We start from the raw sequence: 22,349 nt of genomic DNA on the forward strand, positions 1-22,349 counted from the left end.
CCTGTTGTTTTGTGAGACGTCTGCACATGGGCATGGGTCCTATCTGTCCGTGTCATTTTCACTTTCGTGAGCCTGCACGTGGGCGTGGGGTTGTGCGTGACTGTGTCATTCCCCTGAGGCATCTGTGCACACCGGTCCGGGACCGCGTCTGGCTTTGTAATTTTTCTAAGGGAGCTACACACGCGGGTGCAGGGCTACACCTGCCTGTCACTTTTGCAAGGCGGCTGGACACAAGTGCCGGGTGGTGTGGGTGGACCACCCACTGGGCCCCATGCCCAACAGAAAAGGGGAACTGTCGGGGAATGTTGGTGTTACCCAGAACCCCACTTTTAAGCAGTGCTAGGGAGTGAGTTCCAAGTCTGTGGGGCCTGTGACCAATCATCCAAATCCAGCTTTCTGGCATGGAACCAGATGTGAGCCCCCATCACCTCCGGGGCCATCGGTGCTGAGAAGTCTCTCCTCCTCAGCGGTCTTGTCTTTGCACGTGCTCTGCCCGGCGGCCATGCTGGTGGTACCAGGTGCTGGTGAGGTCTGGCATGTGCCGGCTTCAGGGTCAGCAGTGACGTGCATGCCCAGTCATGAACGTGGTAAGTCCAGGTTTGTGGCTGCTTACAGATGAGACCGGGGAGTTCCAGAATGAAATGGCCACCCCGAGCCCTAGGGTGACTATGGCCAGCCTGGCTCTCTTCTCTGGAAGGAGTCTGCATTGCTCCACAGACGTCAGAGATGCTTACCAGCATGTCCTTTGCCCATTCACGTGAGCATGCGTAGTCAGGCATGGGGACGTTTAGCAGACTAATGGAAGGGTGCTTTAATTCTCCTGGTCACAGTGTTTAAGGACGAAACAGTCAGTGTCGCTTCCTGCCTTTAGATAATGAGCAGGGTTGTGCAGGCAGTGATGCCCGTGGAAAAGTGTTGTCGGACTAGAACCCCACATATAACCGCTGTTCAGGTTGGAAAATAAGTGTTTTCAGCTAACCCGAATGGGAAAACGCCTGCCTGTGGAGTAGAGTTGTTAATGACCCTTTCTTTTTGTTTTTTCTAACGGGAGGGGGGAAAAAATGGAAAGGCAGGGAGCCGTGTGGTAAATCACGCCCCCAAGATCTCAGGGGCCCAGATGAGAACAGTTGGTGTCCTGCTCACGTGGGTTGGCACTCTGTCCATCTGGTCAGTGCCAGCCTGGACACCTGCTCTGTGGCACCACCACCACGCTCACCTACAACGCCTCTTGGCACTGTGAGGTTCCCATTGACAAGTGACAGGTCACTTCCACTCCAGCCCATGGGATCAGGGCCCACAGTCTCCTGGGAACACAAGAGGTGATGTCCACCACCACCTTGGCCATCCTCTCTGCCTCAGGTACCCCGTGCACCAAGTGGCCGGATGGAGACCCTACTCTACCTCTGACCGTCCATCCAGCTCAGGTGACCCATGGACATCTGTGTTCTGGCAGCTTGTGAGAACTCTTACCTGATACCTTGAGCGCATGTTCTTCAGAACCTGACGTGGGAAGGCCACCTGATGACTCTTGAGACCTGTGGGCTGTCAGCGGTCAGCTCTGGCCTTCACTCTGGGCCGGTTAGAGCTCTAACAGGAGATTATGCATTTCCTCATCCTTGGTTTCTCGGCTCTTCCTGGAACCCATCGTGGAAGGTCACTTCTTTTGGCTGGTGCAGATCTTTTCATTTGCCTGGTTAGAGTTGCAGGGGGTCCACGTAAGCCCCTGGAGAGGCCACTTTGGGAATGATTACAGGAGGAAAGCACCCCCACCCCCCGGAGGGTCAGGGCATCAGCGAGCACTTGCCTTGTCAGAGCATAGGAAGACTGAGCACTCGTTTGTGTGGCTGCTGATGTAGGAGTTTTAGGTTGACGTCAAAGCTGAAGGCACAAGACAAGATGTCCCCACAGCACAGTCCCCGGGGCCGAGTGTCACCTGATGCCAGGCAGCTGTGAGCCGTGGCCGGGAGCCATGCCGCCTGCCTCTCAGGCGCTCAGACCCGCTTCTCACACCATTCTCAGGCAGTACCCCGCCACTGTCCCACTCAGAATTCAGGGTGGCCGTCAGAGTGAAACTCTCCAGCTCACCCACGGACACTGTTGGCGTGAGCCACAGTGAGCCACAGGTGGAGGGGAAAGAGTCCGAGGACACATGCAAGGGCTTCAACAAGTTCTTGAGGAAAACGGAAGCAAGAGGCATTGGAGTTTTTCCAGACTCCCAGACACCCTCCCACCTGCCAACAGATGAGGGTGCAGACTGTGCAGGGCTGCTCACTAGACTGCTAAGCACAAAGTCAGCCGTTCGAACCCCACCCCCCCACTGTTGCCGGGGAGAAAGTCGAGGCTTTTTGCTCCCATACAGAGATGCGGTCAAGGAAGCCCCCAGGGACAGTCCTCCCCAGGGACAGTCCTCCCCTGTCCTAGAGGGTTGCTGTGAGTCGGCATCGACGCAGCGACAGTGAGTTGAGTTTTGAGTTACTCGTACAAGCAGGCATGGAATGCCGTGCACGGGTTTGTGCGCAGTGAAAAGGCAGGCAGGTGACAGCTGCTGGGGGCAGCTCCTTGACAGCACCACCTTCATGGTTGGCAGCACGTTGGAGCCCACTGTGCTTTCCTGCCACCTTCTGACCTGCCGCTCTATAAAGCTGTCCTGCGTTGTGTCCTGGGGGACCGGACCGGAGGGCCTCCTCAAGGCTCTTTGTGGAAGTAGACTGCCAGGCATTTCCCCCTAGTCTTCAACCGGAAACTCAGGAGAAACGTGCCCACCACGGGAGGCCCTACTCAGACAAGGGGGCTTCCAAAGGCTCATGGGAAAATCTCATCTTCATCCCATTTTCCCCACCAACTCTGAAGCCCCTCCCATTGGGAACACTGGTGGCCTGGCTTCTGCAGTTCCGTGCCACCAGTACAGCCAGGCGCCAAGCAGTGACTGGGCGGTTTGAGGCTCAGCAGTCAAATGTGGCGTGGTGACTCCATGGGCAGATCTCACCCACATCACTTCACTCACTGCCACTGAGTCAGTGGTGACCCCAGTAGAGCTTTCTCCCAAGCAGCTGCTGGTGGTTTCAAACTGCTGACCGTGTGGATCACAGCCCAATTCATAACCACTACAGCCCAGGGCTCCTCGTCACCCACGTTAGACCAGGTGAAGGACCTGATGCTTCTGTGACACTGGAGAGTGGGCAGAGCAGGTCTCTTTCCCCAGGTGAGGCGTTAACCAGAAGGGGCCGAGCTGGTGTAGAAGTACTGTAGGTTAGGGGCTGATATCCCAAGACATTTCAGATCCTTGTTGCTGACCTCAGGAAGGCTAGTAAGCCTGGACTCAAACCTCAGCCCCACCTCCTTTCTCCTGGCTCACCGTGACCTGTTGCGTGGGGGTCTTGAGCAGATCTCTCCGTGTCAGAGCCTCAGGGGCTATCTTGTAAAGATGAAACAGTTGCCAGTGAACCGGTTCCAACTCTCGGCCACCCCCTCCACTCCAGGGTAGAAGTGTGCGCTCTGTGTCTGCAGTGGCTGTTTTTCCCCAGCGGATAGCCAGGCCTTTCTTCTGAGCTCCCTCTGGGTGGGTATGAAGCTCTGTCATACCTGAATGTCTTCCCACGGAAGCGAAAGCCACCTGTGAGGAAAGCATGTGAAACTTCACTACGGATCCATACGTGAGCACAAGCCGGCCTGCGCTTACCTTAGCTCGCTGCCGTGAGGGCTGGCGTGTTTGAGTAGCAGCTCTGACTCTGTAGGAGGGGCCGTGGGGTCAGGAGAGAGACAGGCACCTGCCAGACCGAGAGGGAGAGTCTCCGATGTGCGGAAAGAATGTCAAATGGCCCTACAGGTTCCACTCTCAAGGCAGCCATGGGCGCCTCGTGTGTGCAGCAGGGTCAGGTAGCCACCCAGTGTTTTATGAGGCTAGAAATGAGGACAGCTGCCCTGCCCAGCCGCCCGTGACCACTGGTTGCCACCCTCGTTGCTAGGTAAACTGCTGCCAAATGTAATTCCTTATTAAAGCCTCTGCCAATTCCTTTTCCTTTACAATCAGTGTCGCCTGCAATGAAGGCCTCTTAGGGGCTTCACTGCCTTCGGCTCACAGCACCCTGTAGGACAGGGTAGAGTCGCCCCCATGAGTTTTGGTGACTGCTTGTGGGACAGAAAGCCCTGTGCTGCTCATGAGGAGTGGCTTGTGGTTTTGACAAATTGCAGCCCAAGACATGACCACTGTGCCGCCAGAGCGCCATCCCAGGAGGCTGCTCGTTCATCGCATTCTAACGAGGGTCAAAGCTGGCTGTCTCCATGCATTCCTGCTCCCCCAACACCACATTTGCTGCCAGTAGTCTGATGAAGCTAGAGGTGGGACTCACATCGGGATCTTTGACCCAGGGCCAGAAGTTCAGGTCCTGCGCCCCCAGCCCCAGGAAGGAGAGGCCTTCAAGCACCCCATGTCTGCCTGAGCCCAGCCAAGTCTGCCTCCTGTGTACATGCGGGCTGGTGCCCGAAGGCCTCTGACTTTGTGACAAGGAGCTATTTCTTGTGAGGCAGAGAACAGCCATGGCGTCACCGCTCTACCTTTGTACCATTTCTCATACCAGCTGTCCCCTCCCACAGCACTCTGCTTCTCTGCTGGGTTTGATAATCCATTGCGGCCACCACACAGAACTCCCAGACCATACAGGCACCGGGTTTACCAAGCAAGTACGACGTTACAACTCGGTGTCAGGAACAGTGTAGGGTCAGGACAGATTCTCAGCTGTGTTTGCAGGCAGGGCGCTCCGTTCCTTGCCCTCCACCTGGCCTCTGCTGTGCAGGTGTTACACAGCTCGTTAGCTCTGCCGGTAAGTGCCCAGGGGTACCCTCACTCCACTGGTAAGGCTTCTGCCCAAAGGCTCTCCTTAGCCTCACTCAGGAATTGATGGAGTCCACTGTAGCCACCTGGCTTTGTGCACCAGGAACCCACTGTGCCACCTAGTCTTGACCCCTTGGTTCTACCATTGCCAGGCTTTTGCTGCACCTGCTACTGCTTCTCGCCATCTCTTGCTGTCTCTGTGGTACAGCACGCTCTCTGGCTCCCAAGTCTAGGAGGTTCTCAGCAGAGGAACCCCAGTGTCAAAGGACATGCCCTGCTCCTGGCTTTTCTTTTTTGGTGACAGTAAAGTCCTCTGCTCAGGGACGGCAAACTGACCAATGTCTTCATTAGAGGTCCATGCACGTCATTTGCATGTTCCTGCTCCAGTGGTTTATCGACCATACTCGCATTATTAGCAGTGCTGCCCAGTCACCTTAGTGGGCCACAGGCACCTTACTTATGCGCATTAGGCTCACCCAGCTGTTCTGTAGGTGTCACAAGACCATGGCAAGAAGAACCCTGTGAAAGTGATCCATCGCAGTGTTCACCCACCCCACCCTGTCCCCATGCTGTCCCTCATTCCCTCTGAAGGGCAGAATCGGGTGGCGGGTGAAGCTTAGTCCTTTCGCACGTGTTATGGTGTGTGTTTCTCCTCTGTCTACAGGAGCTGTGAAGCTGACCAGCTTGGCCTGTGGAAATCAGCACATCTGGGCCTGTGACTCCAGGGGGCGCGTTTACTTTCGCGTTGGAACCCAGCCTCTCAACCCCAGTCTGATGCTTCCTGCCTGGATAGCCATTGAGCCACCTGCCCAGGTAGGAAGTTCGCTGAGAGGGCCTTGCCCTGCAGGAAGGCGCCAGTTTTCAGATGCTGCAATTGGGAACCAGGAGCCCCAGCCTGTTACACTGTTACTCGGGCTGGCACGGGGCCAGGGGAAGCCTGCCCCGCCAGCACACGCCCAGCAGGCGGGCACCCAGGGGAGCCAGTCAGCTCTTCCAGAGGTCATCCCTGCCAACATGGGAATGAAAATCCTCCTCCTCAGTCTTTAAAAAGAAAATCAAACACTCTCCCAAAGCACAGCCACCCCACAGCATCTGCAGGGGATTGGCTCCAGGATCTTTCCCTACCACCCACCCCAAGCAAGATTCCCCGAGGCTCAAGCCCTCCTTTCTATAACATGCTGCTGCTTCTGCCGTTCACACTCACTCTCACTCAGACACCATCGCTAGATCATTCACTCACTCTACGGAATACACTGCCTGTCACTGACACTTCACTCCCTGCCTTTGAGTGGTTGCTGCACCGGCAGCTGCTCCCGCCCGCCCTGATTTCACTGTATAAAGGGGAGAGTGAAGGTATTATAAACCCCTGTCATCAGAGGGAATGAAGACCGTCAGCATTTCCGGTGTGCCCTTCCTGGTTTATAGAACATACGCTACTTCCTGCCTGCCCCAACTCCCAGCCCCCGCCATGCCACAAGTTGGGTCTGGGTCTGCTGTGCAGTCAGTCGCTACAGGAACAGTTGGGCCAAGCCGCCTTGCTAAGCGTGATTCTACTGAGCGAGTGTCATGAGGGGCTGGCACACGGAGCCCATCCCACTGTGTGATGGTGCCGGAGCAGGCGTGGCAAGTCCTGAGCAGTGAACCCCTGCAGGAGGGGGGTGGTCAGGGCTGGGTCAACGCCTACATTGATAACATGGCCGTTTGGGGTGTCACAGTCAGCCAGGGATTGGAATGATGGGTAAAGAGACGCAGGCTACAGGGCTGGTCATGGGATGGGAATGGGGGACCCAAGGACTGAAGTCAGCCGTCTGACCGCTTGGTGTGGTGGTCCTGACTACGAGAGGGCCACCATGCCCTCACTGGGTAGGGCCTTCCTCCCTGGCAGGGTCGTCCAGAGTGATGAGGAATGAGCTCTGGGGCACCGTGTGCATTAGAGCTGATGGAGCTCCATCTCGCCGCCCCAGCAGTGCCCAGTGGAGGTAGCCAGCATGGCATTGCTGTGTAGGGATCCAGAAAAGCAAGCTGGCTGCCGGTGGGTGTTCATGTGTTTGTTCCCTTCAGACAACTCGCCTTTTTCGTGCCTGTCCCCAGGTCACCTCCTGAGCCAGTCGTTTCCAGATTGCGCCTTGCCATTGTATAGAAATACCCTGGAATGTGTGTGCTGAACCGAATTAGGAGTTTTGGAGGGATTTGGGGCAGGGGGTAAATTTCAAAAGCTTTGTTACATAAATCTTGTCACTTGCAACGAGAGATCCGTATATGTCCTCCTTTCCAATCGGGATGTCTTGACACTATCTTCTCACCTGATAGCCCTGACCCATACCCTCCAGTGTCATATTGAGCCAAAGTGGCAAGAATGGGCATCTCTGTGCTGCTCTTGGCATCCAGGCCGCTCCTTTGAGTTGGACGTTAGCTGTGGGTTTTCACAGCCCCCATTGGTCAGGCTGAGGAAGCGTCCCGCTGGCCCCAGCTTGTGTGTTTTTCATGACGGGCCCTTGGAGTTTATCAGATGCTGTTTCTGCTGCTCTCAGGGTGGACCCAGGGCATTGGCTCTGTCTTCTCGTCACGTGGTTATCGGATGTTAAGTCAGCCATGGGATTCTGGTAACGAGGTGGTTTGGGTTAAGTGAGGGTTTTTGTGGGTGTTTTGAATGATACTGCTTGGCAGCGATTTTTTACCCCTGTGAAATCTTTGTCTGGCTTCACTGTCAGGGTAACAGGGGCCTAGCAGGGTGAACTGGGGGTGTCCCCTCCTTCTAGGTTTCTGGACTTGTTGAGGTGGGATTGCTGTTACCCTGGCCTGTATTCGGTTGAGCTCAGGGAAGTTTGTGGTTCTTTAAGCGACTGCTTCATTCTTCTTTATTATACATCTGCTCAGCCTGTTCCTATAGTTGGCCTTCCTGGGACTCTGTTCTCGGGCTGTCTAATTTCCCAGTGAGCAGTTGTTGTCAGCATCCCATGATCCCCCTTCTTGCTTCTGGAAGCTCAATAGCGATAGCCCCTCTCTCCTCTGAGAGGTTTAGCAATTCCAGTCTTGTGCTTCTGGACTGTTTGAGCTCAAGGTTGATCAAGCTTGGGCCCTTTCGTAGAGCCAGCTGTGGGGTTTTCGGGGTCACTGTGGCCCAGTCGCGTCCCCGCTGTTGCTTACGTCCCTGTGAGGTGCTTGTCTTGACGGTGCTTTTCCTCTGATGGCTCTGAGTGCTTTGTCCTGCAGGGACACTGGACAGTGGGGACGTGTGGGCCACAGCATGGGCAATAGCCCGAGTACACTGTGCCCACCTCCCCCATATCCCATCAAGCCAAGGCCAGGGCCTACTGGGTGGGCTCAGGCAGTGACCACCTGGAGGGGGACCTGAGCCAACACGCCTTCTCTGCATCTGCGAGACCTCTGAACAGCAGCAGGGCCCTCAGGCCCCTGACCAAGCTGTGGGTCCATAGTACAATTATATCCAGGATTGGAGAAATTGGGGAGGGGTGCATCACCTAGAGTCTGCTGGTGACAAGAAGATGGCCCAAGTAGAACAGCTTCCCCAGCAGGCAGCCCTTTCCCGGCACTGTGCTCTTCGCCCACTGGGCTGCTGAGGGGGGACGGGCTGTGGGAGGGAGCTCTGGTGGCCAGCCAGGCTGGGCCCTGCCCTGCTGGCATGCTGACCAAGGAGCAGCACACTACTGGCTCCCGTGTGGGAAGCACAGGCCTCTACACCGCCCACCCGCCACCCCTTCCTATCCTGGAGATGGAGGCCAGGGGTCTCCCCACTCACTTCTTACCCCAGGGTGAGATGAAGGTCAGGGGGCCTCCCCACTATTTTCCTCGCCCCCCCCCCCAAGGTGAAGATGGGGTCCTCCCTTCTTGGCACAGGAAGCATTTCACTCAACAGCAACACAGCTTAGCCACCACCCACCACCACCACCACCCCACCCCCTGCAAGGCCCAGCACCTGCGATTGGCAAGGGCCCACAGGTACCTCTGCAGAGCCGCACCTGAGTGGGACCCGTACTGAGAGCTCCCAGCCCCCTGACATTGCCATGCCCCACCACCAGCTCACGGTAGGGAGCGTAAATAGGGTGTAAACTGGTGGGTGGCACCCTCTAGGCCCCTCTGGGGGCTCTGAGGACCGGTGCCTGGGGAAACACTGACCTCAAGAGCCAGAGAGGGTGGGGGGATGAGCCAGAGAGGGTTGGGGGGACGAGCCAGAGGGAGCGCCACTTGGCTAGCCACACACTCAATGGCCACACAGGTTCCTGCGACTGGGAGCGGGAGGGAGTGGGGCTGTGCAGGAGGATGGGGGGAGCAGGGAGATTGAGTTGCATCTTGGGTTAAAAGTCATGGGCTTGGCACCACATGGTCCCCAGCTCCCACGGCCCACAGGCTTGAGCAAAGGCCGCCGGATGAGCTGAAAAGGGAGCAAGTGGGAGACGTTCATATCCAAGGGCGCGTGAGGTGAAGCCCCCGCAGTGGTTTAAAACCAGTCATGGCTTCCCATTCCATTTTCGTAAACCTCCCTCCCTAGTAGTTCTCAGGAGCCCAGGTTGCACAGTGGTTCCGTGCCAGGCTGCCCACTGAAAGCTCAGCAGTTCACATCCACCAGCTGCTCCTCGGGAGGAGAACTGGACAGGCCGTCTGCTTCCCCACAGCGGGGCACTTGCTCTGCGCCCTGGCTGGGGGTTTGGGTGTGATTCAGGTTGGAGTTTCATAGTAATTTGGGAGTGAATTTTTAACAAAGTACTCAAAACAAATGACTCAGTTTTCAGACTGCTAACGTTTTGGAAGGCTTCGGAGCAAATATTTATAGTTGTCTTTTGCATCTAAGTGTGTGGAGCTTCTGCTGTGAGAATACTCTGTCCAGAGTGAAGACGCCGCTACATGCACTGGACCTGTGCTGGTCCTGGCACGGTGGCTGTGTGGTGGGCTGAGCCACCCAGGGGTCGGAGCCCTGGCCTAGGTGGGCAAGCACCCAGGAGGAGGGCAGTCGTGCTCCCCCCGGCTTGGGCTGCACCCTATCTCTGGAACAGACCCCGCCCCTCCTCAGCCTCAAGGGCTCGCGCAGAGCGCTCAGAGCCACCAGCCAATGAGACAGACGCCAGGGAAATAGGCAAACAGCCCGACCTAATTGCTTAAGCGTATGGTTTCTGGGTTGGTTGGTTGGTTGGTGTTTGCGTTGCCTTGGGTGTTTTTAGCTCAATGAACAATACAGACTAAAAGTGATGAAGCATGAGGCAGGGTGGGCGACGGGGTAGTAAGTGGCATTGGGGTGAATGCCAGCGCTTGCTCTCAGATTCAGCCTCTGGACAGTTGGCCCCTCATGGAGCCCTCATATGGAGCCAGGCTCCAGAAAGTGCCAGGCAAGCCAGGCTGCCCTCTTAGGGAGGGCAATGGGGCAAGGCAGCCGGCATCTCTGAGCAGCCCCATCCCCCCATCTGACAGACACAGGGTGGAAGTCCACAACCCAAAGCCCAGCTCTAGAGGTCTCCCTTAACAGCCCCCTCTAAGGACTTGGGGACGGTCAGACTCCTGGTGTCCCGACCTCTGCTAGGCTCTGGGGACAGTGACATTGAACCTCCCTGACCTCCTTTGAGCATCCCTCCCTCTGTCACGATGAAAAGGCACAGTCCTCAGACATGCAGGTCTCATCATGGGTGTGGCGCCCCGGCTGCAGGGACCAGCCTGATGGACAAGAATCTCAGCTGTTTGTTGGAATTAAACACTGTTGATTTCGTCATTGTGGAGAATACCCTGCAACACCTCCCCCAGCTCTCCAGTTGCCCATCCTGTTTAGTGGTGGGGGCTGCAGCCCTCTCACCTGCCTCTTCTGACTGCTTCTTCCTGTGCAGACTCCTGCCCCCTGAGCCTCCAACCATTTGATCCCAAACTGGCACGGGCGCGGCCCTTCCCAGCACAAGTGTAAACTGTGGTTTGGGTTGTGTTTTCAGGAATCGCAGCTTTTTCTCAGAAGAAAGAAAAGGTTTCTGTAAGCATCTTCACCTTCTCTGTTTCAAAAATCCACTGCAGAGGCTACCTGGAGCTCACAGATCCATGATGAAAGGCTAGGTTAAGGAAGTTAACAAGTCATAATGCCAGTGAAGAATGCGTATAAATGGCCAAGGGCATCCCACTGTGCTGTAAGACTGTCTGAGGGCATGTTACTCGCTCTCAGGCAGCAAACCCAGTCCCTGAATCAAGTGGTTCAAGCCACTCCAGAAGCCAGCTCCTGCACAGATGCACTCAACCTGCTCCATCACTCTGTCCCGTGCTCTGGCTCCTGGTTCTGCTGTGGCTCTCTGAAGGGGTAGCTGTCCTCTGGATCCAGGAGATTTACGACGACGCAGGGATCTCAGGTCCGGAGGACAAGCTCCACTGTTGGTTCTTGCTGGTAATGAGATCTCTCCCTGCTTCTCAAAGGGTGCGCTTTATGCACAACAGGATGGCACTCCAGGGACTCCTGGTCACCATGACTCACAGGTGAATCCTATTGGCATCTTCCCGCACCTTCTCACCAGACCCATGCAGGGAAGGTCGTTTGGTTGGGACGTAGAGACTTTGGCTGAAGAGCCGCGTGAAAGACATTGACAGTCCCTGCGGCCCCTGACTGCTTGGAGGTCTCCAGGCTGCGACAGGGTGTGACTGAGGATGTGCTATAAAGGGACCGGGTGGCTATCAGGCAGAATCAACTTGGTATATTTTCTGATTATGTCAAAATGGGCCTATATTACTCATGTGATAAGCAGCTTATCTCGGTGAGTCGTCTACTAACAATTCATGGGAAGCCAAGCCCCTCCCAAAGCTGTTCAGGGAAGCACTCGTGTGGACGCTTGACTGGAGTGTATTTGCAGCCCTTGTGGTGAAGAGAGCTCATTTAGCGCATTAATGCAATTACCGTGCTGATAAAGCACCAAGGGTCGCCCATCCGAGGCCATTTAAAATCACGTTTTGGAGTACGAGGAAGGAGAACAACGGGGCCCAGTCTGTCCGCTTCAGCTCTCCTGCGCCTGGCCTCTCCGAGCGGTGCCTGTACATCAGGAAGGGCTGCGAGGGTTAGAGGAGAGGGGTGCGCACCCCATGGCTTCCCCTGATGTGGTGTCAGTGTAGATCCAGGAGTTGGCCTTTCGGAAAAGACTCTTGGAATTCTGAAGCAATCGAGGTACCTTCGTTTATCTAAACAGCCTGGCGGGACTTGCACACGTGCAGATGAGTGGGGTGCCGCGCTGCAGCATGTGTGTCCATGGACATAGTGGGCATGTAGAACCCTTTCAATGGCGCAAATGTGGTCTCCGGTTCTTTCAGCCTGCGAAATGCTGAGCGGGCTCCTTCCCGTTGGACTTCTAACTCCAGGTGTTTGCTTCTCGGTGCTTACTGTTTGCTCGAGCTGCCCTGTGAAGGCTCCTTCCCGCTCTGACAATCCCTCGTTTGTTTGCCATCGCTGCTCGGTTCTAGAGCCTCTTCTGACATCAGCTTTAGTCTTTCCTTGGATTGCCTGTTTTTGTTGACAGCATTGGACTTCAGGATAGATCCTGAAATGTTCTTTTTTGATGATGAATGCCATGCCATTCCTCTTCAATCTGTCCTTCCTGCTTGAGAGACTGTGTGTGTGTGTGTGTGTGTGTGTGTGTGTGTACACATACTTACACAGGACCCTGGAAGACTTCATGAATTGCATGCAGTCCCTGCCTGGCAGCCAGGCGGCCCCTCTCCAGTTGTTGCTTACGTGCTGATGCAGCAGCAAGTTGCTTGGGGGCTCCCAGCCTTCCTTTTCACCACTTGACTTTCTTGTGTGCGGGAGGTGACTGAAGAGACCCTGGCTTGGACTGGGTGCGCCCCAGCCTTCAAAGTCACCCGTCAGTCTGACCGTGGCACCAGCTCTGACACGCCCTCAGTTCTTCAAACCTTCCTCCCACAGCCTGCTGGGGTCATCTTGGTCAGCGTCCACTGCAGCCCCAATGACCAGATGCTCTGGGCAGTCGACAGCAAGTGGAATGTGCACGTCCGCGTGGGTATCACCGAGGAGATGCCGGTGGGGACTGACTGGGAGCATGTGCCAGGTACCTGGAGCTCACGGTCATGTGGGAGTGCTGCCCCGCCTCTCAGCACTATTGTCTCTGCTCTGCCCACACTACCCAGGCACTGATAAGTGGGCTCTTAGCTCCCAGGCCTTCCCACCCACCCATCCCCACTCCTACCCTAGCTCAGGATGTCAGCCTGGGTCCCTAGAACTCTTCTGGCATGGTTGGTCCTGGCGCCTGCTAGGTCCCTTCCAGGGGGACCCAGACACCTTCAGGGTCCCCTGCCTGGGCACACAGGGTCAAAGGACTCACCGTGTCCGCCCACAGGACTACAGGCCTGTCAGCTGGCACTGAGCTCAAGGACCGTGTGGGCCCGCTGTCCCAATGGCGACCTTGCCCGGCGCTACGGAGTCACTGACAAGAACCCAGCTGGAGACTACTGGAAGAAAATTCCTGGGAGCATGACATGTGTCACAGGCAAGTTCCTGGCTCAGTGGGGGCCGGGTGTCATCGGGGACCCTAGTGCTCTCATTCGGGCTGTTCCCCAGACCAAGGAAGCCCCCAGCGGGCCCCAGCCTGGAAACCCACCCCCACCCCCCGAGGGAAGCTCCAAGGACCCGAAGGCACTAAGCAGAAATAGGCACAGGGCCTGCCCCAGTCCGTCTGTTGTCATTACCCCCCCTCCCCACCCCGCTAGAAAGGCTGCCCACTGGAGTGCGTGACGGCTCTCCCTCCCACAGTGACTGCTACGGACGAGCTGTGGGCAATTGGTCCACCAGGCTGTCTCCTCCAGCGGCTGACCAAGACCTTCAGCCACTCGCAGGGCTCCCAGAAGGGCAGTCTGGCCACCACCACACCCCACCCCGAGGACTTCGAGGATGAGTGGGAGGTCATCTGAAGGGACATTGGGCCCAAGCCCTCGGAAGGGGAGCCAGGCTTAGGGGACAGGCCTCAGCCCCCTCTTGTAGCCAAATTGGCCCACCCCACTTCCCGTCCGCCTTCTGTCTCCATCTTGTCCAGAATGCTCGCCTCGCTGTTGTCCAGAACGAGTGACCCTGCCCCAGGGGCTGCTTCCTGAGTGCATGACAGCACATGCAGTCCAGTCCCTGTCCCTATGGAAGCAGATGGGGAGGGGGGACTTACTGCCCCTGCTGGCCGCTGTCAGTCCCGTGGCCTTGTGAGAGTGGGGTGAGGGGTGAGGTGCTCAGCACTGTGCACGAAGCTCATCCCAGGTGGCCCATCTCCACCTGAATGAGACACAAGTTCTGGTACATTCCACAGTGCTAGACTTCCACATGGCATCTTGGGCTACATGTAGATGGAGAACACACCACGTGTGTACACCTGGCACAAGGCAGAGCCAGGCGGCTACGTGCAGCCCGCGCTCCAAAGTGGCAGTCACAGCCACGGGATGCAGATGGGGCGTGGGGCGCACACTGCTGGGAGCTATGCTCGCTACTGCCTTGGCTCTTCGGAGGGACAGCTCCATGGTGGCGGCACTGTCAGGGGATGGCACTACTGATTGCCTCTGTCTGTTTCTTACATTACAAACCCATCTGAGATACCTCATCTGAACCCTGCTCTGCCCGGTCTGCATGTGGCTTTTCTGATATTGGGGGTCCTCCCCACAGCCTGGGCAGCCAGGGGTGCTAGGACTAGCAGGCTCCCCAGAGATGGCCAGCACCTTCAGTTCAGCCAATACCCTGCAGTTTCTATGAGGGACCTACTGTGGTCACGTCAGGACACTGGCCTTGAGGTCAGCCTTCGGGGCCCACCCGTCATCAGCATGGGAGTCCAGTGCCACTGCAGCCCCCGTCCCTCAGCACCTGTTGTGTGTCTGCAAGAACTGCAAGACAAAGGGTCTCAGGGCCAGCAGCCAGTGGGGAGGCGGAGGGAGCTTGGCAGGCTGTGCAGACTAGGACACTTCCAGGTGTCACTCGGCCCCGAGCTCGGACCATAGTGCAATCCCACTCCCTTTGTGCACTTACTGTTCAGGTTGTAACTCTTAGCTGTGAGACAGTGCAATAAAGGGACTTTTCCAAGCTGTTGGTGTGCTGTTTGCACGGAGACCTGTGTGCCCTCCCAGGCTGGGGTCCACCCACTCCAGCAGGGGTGGTGGGCTTGGTCACTCCTAGGGAAGACACCCTATCTATGCCTGTGTGTGTTGGGAGGGGGGGTGCCCCTGTTTAGAAGCCTCCAGCCAAGAAACAACCTGGGTACTGGACGTGCTGGAGGGGAGGAGGTATTGGCATTGCAGGACAGGTGTCTGGGGAGGAGTGGGAGCGGGAGGACAGGATGAGGGCTCAAATCCACAACATTTCTATCAGGTGTGTGGGGTACAGGTATGTGGAGTGGGATGCCAGGATGAAGGATGCCTTCGCCGGCTTTCTTTGGTTGGAGGCAGGGGGCATTCCCACAACTGCCCCCCGGATTGTCCTGTGACTCTGCCCCAGAGGGGTAGGACAGGGCTCAGTGACCAGCGGTTCTGTGGGATTCCAGACCTGGGGAGAATACCCCAGAGGGACGACACCTGGACCCTGCAGGGCCAGCTTGTCAAGACCTAGAAATGCCTGCCGCGTGATGGAGGCCCTCCCACCAGGCAGGAGGCCCGATTCCCTGCAGAGTTGAGGGGACAGGTAGGCCAGCGGGGTTCCCTTCCTCACCCCTAGGTCGTCATGTAGGGAAGGCATTCTCTTCTAAACGAAAACGAGAGGTAGGAGCTGCTGCTTCTGGGTGGTGGGCGGACATTTTCCAAACTAGGGAGCAAGGGGGCCCCACAGAGGAGGGAAAGGAGCCTAGAGATTGGATTTCCTCAAAATGTAGGAATACTGGGGGAAAAGTTAAACTCCACTTTAACCCAGAAAGACAATTGCAGCAAATGTGGCTTCATTGTTGAGTATAAACTGAACCCAGAACCAGGGCCAAGCAATAGCATGTCACCGAAGGCCAAAGGACAAGACTGGGGCCACAGGGCCTCCGCTATCCCCGACACACCCAGCCAACAGAAATGCACCGTAAATCGAGTGAGTGCTGAGTCAAATGGAGACGTCCACACCAGACATTTCAGGGGCCGTGAGGAGTGTGGTGCGGTCTGCAGGCGAAGAGTTAGACTATCTAGCGCACCTGGTAGCTGCTCCGGCTTGGCCGAGACACCATGGCCCTGCCCCTACCAGTTTTCCTGGGTGACCTTGCACAGAGGGGACCCTCTCACCCACTGTTAAGTTTGAAAGTGGTAGGAATCCAGAGGAAGGGGCCACTGGAGGGCTGGGGAGCAGCATGGTCCCTCACAGAGCCAATCACAGTGGTGGCCTGGACTGTGTACCTTTGGGTATCTTGGAGTTGAACCAAGTAAATGTTATTCTAATAAATATGTAAAATCAGAGACCATAGTCCTTTCGAACATTAACTCACTACGGTACCAACACTTGCTGAGTAGAACTTCACACGCATGCCAAAGACTTCTCCAACGACAGTACGATTAGGGTGAGTGTAAGTGACAGGATCTCATGTGTAAGACCACCTTCAGAGTACACTTGAGAGAAATGGACCATAATACACCAAAATGCAAACAGTGGCAGGCTGGTGGCCCTGTGCCAACCAACCCTCATGCGCCCTAGACTGCAGAGAAAGGACCCAGGTAGAGCAGGGTGAGCTGCTCCCCTGCCAGTGCTCAGATCACTCAGCAAGTGAAAACTCGGCCCGCTGCCTGAGTCTATAGGGGCCCCTAACAGTTACAGTCTGCTTCCCAGGAGTACATGCAGAGATCCCGTGGGCTGGCTGGCTGGTGGCCATGAGGAGCCTGGGAAGCAGATCACTGCAGACAGACCAGCTCAGGTCTAGGAACTACCCCACCCCCCGCCCCGCCCCACTCCAGTAGGAAGTCACCCGACTCAGAGAAGGACTGCAGGGACAAGACGTGCAGAGCTTTTACATCAGAGCGCAGAGGAACAGGACAATTGGGGTGGCGGTGTGAGGTTGGCTGCAGAAGGGCTGCAGGCCCTCAGCCTGTCCCCGGGCAGCCAGGGTGAGCCTTAGAAGCAGGTGGAATGGAGGGAGGATGGGATGAGCCAACCAGCTCCGGCCCAGAGAACAGGACTTTTCCGGCCCAGAGAACAGGACTTTTCCCGTCAAAGTCAACTAGATGCTTGCCTGGGTCTATTGGGCCCTGAACACGCAAAGCTGGGGTGGGGGTGGGGCTTGGAGGCCCTACTCAGGCTGATAAGCCTGATACCAGGCCCCTCCCTCCAGCTGGTGACTCAGACCTCCAGATACCCTGAGGGCCCCGCCCCCTCCCTGGGGGAATGTGACTAACAACCCTGCAGAGCCTGTGTCCTGACACCCCCTCCCCTGAGCACACCTTCCCCTCCCTACCCCCAGGGTCCACTCCCTACCCTGTCCCCTTCCTCCCCAGGTGCCTCAAGGCCCTGGGCTTCTCCAGTATGACTCCGTGGGTCCCTGACCAGAGGACTCGAGAGGGGAGGAGGTTCTAGAGGGGGCTCTCCAGAGCAAATGCTCTCCAGAACCAAGGTTGAAGGAGGCAGCTGAGTACTGGCCCAAGCCCACAGCAGAAGTCCCAGAAACCGGTCTCTCCTCTCCCCTCCCTCGTGCCCACCTGAACCACAAGATGGTATGTTGGAAGGGGCAGTTTCATGGACACTCAAATCCCACTAAGTTCTCGTCCCAGCATCCCTTTCCAGAGGGGGTCCTCTGAAAAATTGAAAAATCTCTTCAAAGACAGATGAGGAAAATGAGGTCCGGTACCGGGCAGGAACTTATCCAAGGTCACCTTGAGAGCAGTGCAGGGCCAGGCCAGAACCAGATGCCCCCCAACCCCAGCCCTCACCCTCTTTCCTCTGGCCCAGCACCCCTCAAATCACCACACATGTTCCTTGGAAATAATACCAGGAGCAGCTGGCAGGAAGTGCCCCCAGGCAGCTGGTCACTCAGCACCCAGCAGATAGTACCTCTCCTGCCCAGGCAGGTTGGGGTTGAATATCACAGGCCTCCAGATTTCCAGGCAGCTGGCAGGAGCCCCTGGTCCCCAAGTCTCCTCAACTGGGGGTGGGGAGTCGTCTCAGGGTCCTGGGAGTGCACACTGCTAGGTCACATGGGAGAGGCACTTGGAAACCTGAGAACCCAGAAGGGGCTCCAGGGATGGATGATCCCAATAATCTACATGCCTACAGACGGTTCTCCACTTCTAAAAACTTCCTTCAGAAGCCACCTCTCTTCAGGATGGGGCCAGGCACGATGTAACCACCCCAGCCATTGGCTAACACCCAGGGGACACACGGGAGCCCCAGGGGGTTGGCGGAGGAGAAGATAGCAACAGCTCCAATGGCTAGGGTCAGAGTAGCAGGTGCCTACTAATTAAAGGAACAGGAGGGACAACAGGGACACCCAAGGAAGGGCAGGCAGCCAGTAGGGGTGGGGGTACAGCAGACAGGGGCAGGGGAAAGGCATGTTGGTCAGGCTAAGACAAAGGTTGCAGGTGGCAGGATCAGGAGGCGGAACAAAGGGGGCCAGAGGCCTCAGAGCTGGAGGGATTGGGCTGTCTGGGATTCCTGGGAAGCCCTGAAGTCTGCCCACTAAGTAAAGCCATAGGCCTCTTTGGCACAGCCATCCTGAGTCCTTTTCCCAGGGGTCCCCAGGCTGGCAGGATTTTACACACCTGACTCAGAAACCAGTCCAGCACTGTCCCTTCCTCTGGGGGCCCTAATTCACCCAGGTAGACCGACCTGTCACAGGTTGGCTGGGCCCTGCTTGCCCCAAGAGCACCTGCCAACTGGAGTACCACCCCCCTCCCTCCGGCGCTGGACACACGAGGCCAGACGCGTTGCATAGAGACCAGTGTTTGTAAAATGCCAGGCACAATACTCAGAAAGTACCTTTGCCCCTACACCCAAAGTCTTGGGTGACCCGTGCACATGACCCTGTCCCGAGAGACCCTGCGACCTGGCCATCCCCCAAGGTTCTTCATCCTGGGAGACCATCGGCTTGGCCCTGTCCTGTGAGGTCCTGTGTCCAGTGCAGCCTGTGGCCTAGCCCTTCCCTGTGAGGTCCAGAGGCTGCAAGAAGGGCGGCAGCGGCAGCTCATCCAGGGCCTCGGGGAAGCGGCTGGGCGAGATGGCGGTGACGAGCACCTGCATGGCACGCGCGAAGAGGGAGGGTGGCGCCAGGCCGGCCAGCCACTGGAACTTGTCCTCGCCCAGCAGCCGCTGCCAGCGCGGCCGGTCCCCCAGCAACTCTTGGTGCGCCTGGCCGGCGGTGCCCGCGGGCGTGTAGAGCGCCAGTAGGTCAAGCAGCAGCAGGCGGCGTTGGTGTGGCTCCCCTGGCCCGGCGTCCGCACCCGGATCCGCGCCCAGGTCGGCGTCGCGGCCCAGCTGGCGCAGCAGCAGCTCCAGCGGCGTGAGGCCGCCGGCGTCGCGCAGGCCGGGCGAGGCGCCGTGGCCCAGCAGCAGGAAGAGACACTCGGGCCTCGCCAGCTCGCAGGCCGCGTGCAGCGCTGTGCCGCCGCCCTCCACGCGGCTGCAGCCGCGCCGGTCCAGCAGGCGCGCCCGCTCCTCGGCCGGGAAGTCGCGCACCGCGCTCAGGATGCGGCGCAGCACGCCCACGCGGTTGTAGCGCACGGCCAGCGCCACGTGCGGCCCGGGCGCGGCGCAGCAGCGGAAGCCGGCGGCGGGCGGCGCCAGCGCGCGGCGCGGGAAGGTGGCCAGCAGGTAGTGTGCGTAGGCCTGGTGGTCATGCACCAGGGCGTAGAGCAGCGCCTCGGACGGCGAGTAGGCAGCAGCGCGGCCACGCTCGTCCCAGTGGAAGGCCTCGCTGGCCCGCATGTCCTCGAGCAGCCACACGGGTAGCTGGTCGCGCACAGCCTGGTAGAACGCGAACGACGACTTGCGGCACTGCTTCTGCGCCCGAGAGCGTGCGGCACCTGCGCCCTCCGGGCCGCCTTCTGCACCACTCCCGGGTCGCCGCGGGTCCCAAGGCATGATGGCGGTGCGCCTCCGAGCCTCACGACATGGACTTCCGGGCCACCACCTGCAGGTGGAAAGGCCAGGTGTGGAGTGGAGAAAATGGAGACCCACAGAAGGGCTCCCAGCCACCTCTCAGACCCCACCCTGCTTCCATCCTCCACCTCCACCCACTGCTTCCTTCTTTCCTAGGCGCTGAACTTCCTCCCGCTCCTTGATCTAGCTGTACCTGATCTCCCTCCCTGATAGTATCTTGTTCAGGTCCTGCTGCACAAGAGGCCTTCCACGACCCGGGCCTCGCAGGCCCCGCTACCTTGACACTATACAGAACCCTCCTCGCCATGCCCTTCAGTCCTGTCCCCCAACCCTCTCTAACCTGCCCCAGCCCCCACCTAAACCCTAACCACACAGGCCTGGTGCCTGCGGCTCTGTAGCCCCTTTCCACCACTGACCCAGCCACCTCCAGCCCTGGCAGGAGACAGGGCTCTAGACGCGACTACCTGGTTCCAAGAAGAGTGCGTATGTCACTGTCCCTCACTCGGCCTCAGCTTCCTCATCTGCCAGAAGGGGAACGAGAGAAGAGTGTTAGCCTCTGCCCGGGTACGCGGGCCAGTGACGCCAATCCTTCACACTTTGACGTTCCTGGGGGACGCAGGAGGGCAAAGCGACTGGGTAAAATGGATCCCGTCCTCCAGTGGAGCAGCAGTGTCCAAGGTCACTCAGCCAATCAGTAGAGCAGGACCCAGCGCCTGGACTCCCAGCCGCCCCTTTGGGACTCCCAGCAGTGCAAGGGCCTGGCTGGAGCCCTGTCCTCCAGCCCGAGCTCCGGCCGGAGCTCTGGCCGCGGCCCAAGCTGCCACTGCCTTTCTCAAGGGTAAGCCCTGGGTCACAGGGGCCAGGGGCAGTCAGCAGGCTGGCCACACACTGGGCCACTATCACTGGCGCGGAGTTAGTTACAGGGGGGCTGTGGCCACAGCGCTCCTCGGGGCTACTTCATGCCTGGCACCTCACCCCACGCTTGGGCCTGCGCGCTCAGGTGAGACCGTGGGCACGCGTGGGACGCTGGGCAGTTACGTAAAGTTCGGCCCCGCCTCACTGGACAGCGAGTGGTGTCCGCCGCTCTGTACCCACCGCGAGGGCCGGAGCCACCCTGGGTGACAAGTGCCCGGCCGCCTGCTGTCCTCTCCTGGCACAATCCGATCACGGGCGGCGGGGCGAGTGCGGGTGCGGCCGGGGGCCCCGCGCCAAGGAGACGCCGGCTACGCGCGAGCGGGCTGGGACACTCACCATGGGACCCCGGGCCTGTCCCAATCCCCCGCTGCGGGCGGCGGGAGGGTCCACGGACCGGCGCACGCACCAAGGCGCCGCCGCCTGCGCCCGCCGCAGCCGCGCACTGACCGCCCGGCCCAGTCGCTGGGCGGCGGGCCGGCGAGCGGGCGGCGGCGGCAAGCGCAGTGCGGCCGAACCGGCAGCGCCGCGGGCCCATCCGCCGCCGCCATTGGCCTGCGCCGTCGGCCCCCGCCGACAGTCATTGGCCACCACTCTGCACCATTGTTGCGTCATCAGAGATGGGCGGGGCGCCGAGCGGCGGCGGAAAAGTTCGGAGAAACTTGAGGGCTGGGAGGGGAGGGGGCGTGGCGCAGCTGTAAAACCCCAGCTGCTGGTGGGTGGGTGTCCCAGGCGTCTTCCCGGGGCACGTGACCTGCACCTCTTTTGTATCTTCCGCCCCCGCTTCCTCGACACCCTCCACCCTAGCCTGTGACTCCGTGGAACCCCTCAAAGAGGCTGTTTTCCCCAACCATCCCACGTACGCGGAGCCCCTGCGCCCCACGGAGTCTCTGTCCCCATAAATAGGAACGCCCAGGAAGCCAGAGAGTACAGAAGGATGTTTGCTGGCGTTTGACTGACCAGGCAAAGGTAACCATAGGCTACGGTAACATTTCGAAGAATAATTCCAGAACATTCCCTCGTGGTCATGTTGAGGCAGTCATTGGAAGGGAACAAACCGGGTGTTTTAAAGTCAGGAAGGGTGTCCCGGGGAGGAGGAACGCGACATCAGGTGGGAGGAAAACGTATTCATCTGTGATTGCTGTGCAGACGACACGACCTTGCTGGCTGGAAGAGAGCTCGGAGCGCTTGCGGATGAAGATCAAGGGGCTGCAGCCTTAGCAGGGACGGCAACTCCGAGTCAGGGAAACCAAAATCCACATCACAGCACACATACTAACATTGGAAGGATACCGAGATTTGCATGGCCCCTGTGCAAGGGTGACATGCAGATTCACGAAGCATTTCGTATTAAAGAAAAGATTAAAACATAGTGCACAGGGAAAATCCATTGCACAGACCTCTTTAAAGAGTCCCAGAGCAAAGGTGTTACTTGGGGCTCCTAGCCAAGCTGTGTGTAAACTGGACAGGGAATGGGGAAGACTGAAGAACAATGGGTGCCTTTCAATGATGGTGTTGTCCAAGGAGGTTCAGTATACCACAGCCTGTCAAGAGGACAAACAAATCCTCGAAAAACAGCCAGAATGCTTGTTAGAAGCAGGA

General features: G+C 58.1%; 2 protein-coding genes and 1 pseudogene across 3 annotated transcripts in view; 2 read left to right on the forward strand and 1 right to left on the reverse strand.

Annotated features, from left to right (window-relative positions):
• TECPR2 (tectonin beta-propeller repeat containing 2) overlaps nt 1–14,870 on the forward strand; it is a 61,046-nt gene extending 46,176 nt beyond the window's left edge. The window contains exons 17-20 of the mRNA XM_075532071.1: nt 5,496–5,644; nt 12,726–12,867; nt 13,156–13,305; nt 13,569–14,870. Coding sequence (XP_075388186.1) covers nt 5,496–5,644; nt 12,726–12,867; nt 13,156–13,305; nt 13,569–13,726 — 599 coding nt within the window. The 3' untranslated portion in view covers nt 13,727–14,870. The remainder of the gene's footprint in view (nt 1–5,495; nt 5,645–12,725; nt 12,868–13,155; nt 13,306–13,568) is intronic.
• A 2,821-nt stretch (nt 14,871–17,691) lies between these two features.
• Nucleotides 17,692–21,287, reverse strand: ANKRD9 (ankyrin repeat domain 9). 2 transcript variants are annotated; one of them, XM_075531626.1, is made up of 3 exons: nt 21,087–21,287; nt 20,300–20,356; nt 17,692–19,866 (listed from the first exon to the last, which is right to left on the reverse strand). In XM_075531626.1, exon 3 carries the CDS (start codon nt 19,815–19,817, stop codon nt 18,870–18,872), a length of 948 nt encoding a protein of 315 aa, XP_075387741.1. In that variant the 5' UTR covers nt 19,818–19,866; nt 20,300–20,356; nt 21,087–21,287; the 3' UTR covers nt 17,692–18,869. The 2 variants fall into 2 exon arrangements, with proteins under 2 accessions (XP_075387741.1, XP_075387742.1); XM_075531627.1 differs by lacking the exon at nt 21,087–21,287 and adding an exon at nt 20,931–21,080.
• Nucleotides 21,288–22,001: 714 nt separating this feature from the next.
• On the forward strand, nt 22,002–22,102 carry LOC142427032 (U6 spliceosomal RNA; annotated as a pseudogene).
• The last annotated feature ends 247 nt before the right edge of the window (nt 22,103–22,349 follow it).

The sequence above is a fragment of the Tenrec ecaudatus genome, chromosome 14 (assembly GCF_050624435.1).
Source record: "Tenrec ecaudatus isolate mTenEca1 chromosome 14, mTenEca1.hap1, whole genome shotgun sequence".
In the NCBI taxonomy this organism is placed as follows: Eukaryota; Metazoa; Chordata; class Mammalia; order Afrosoricida; family Tenrecidae; genus Tenrec; species Tenrec ecaudatus.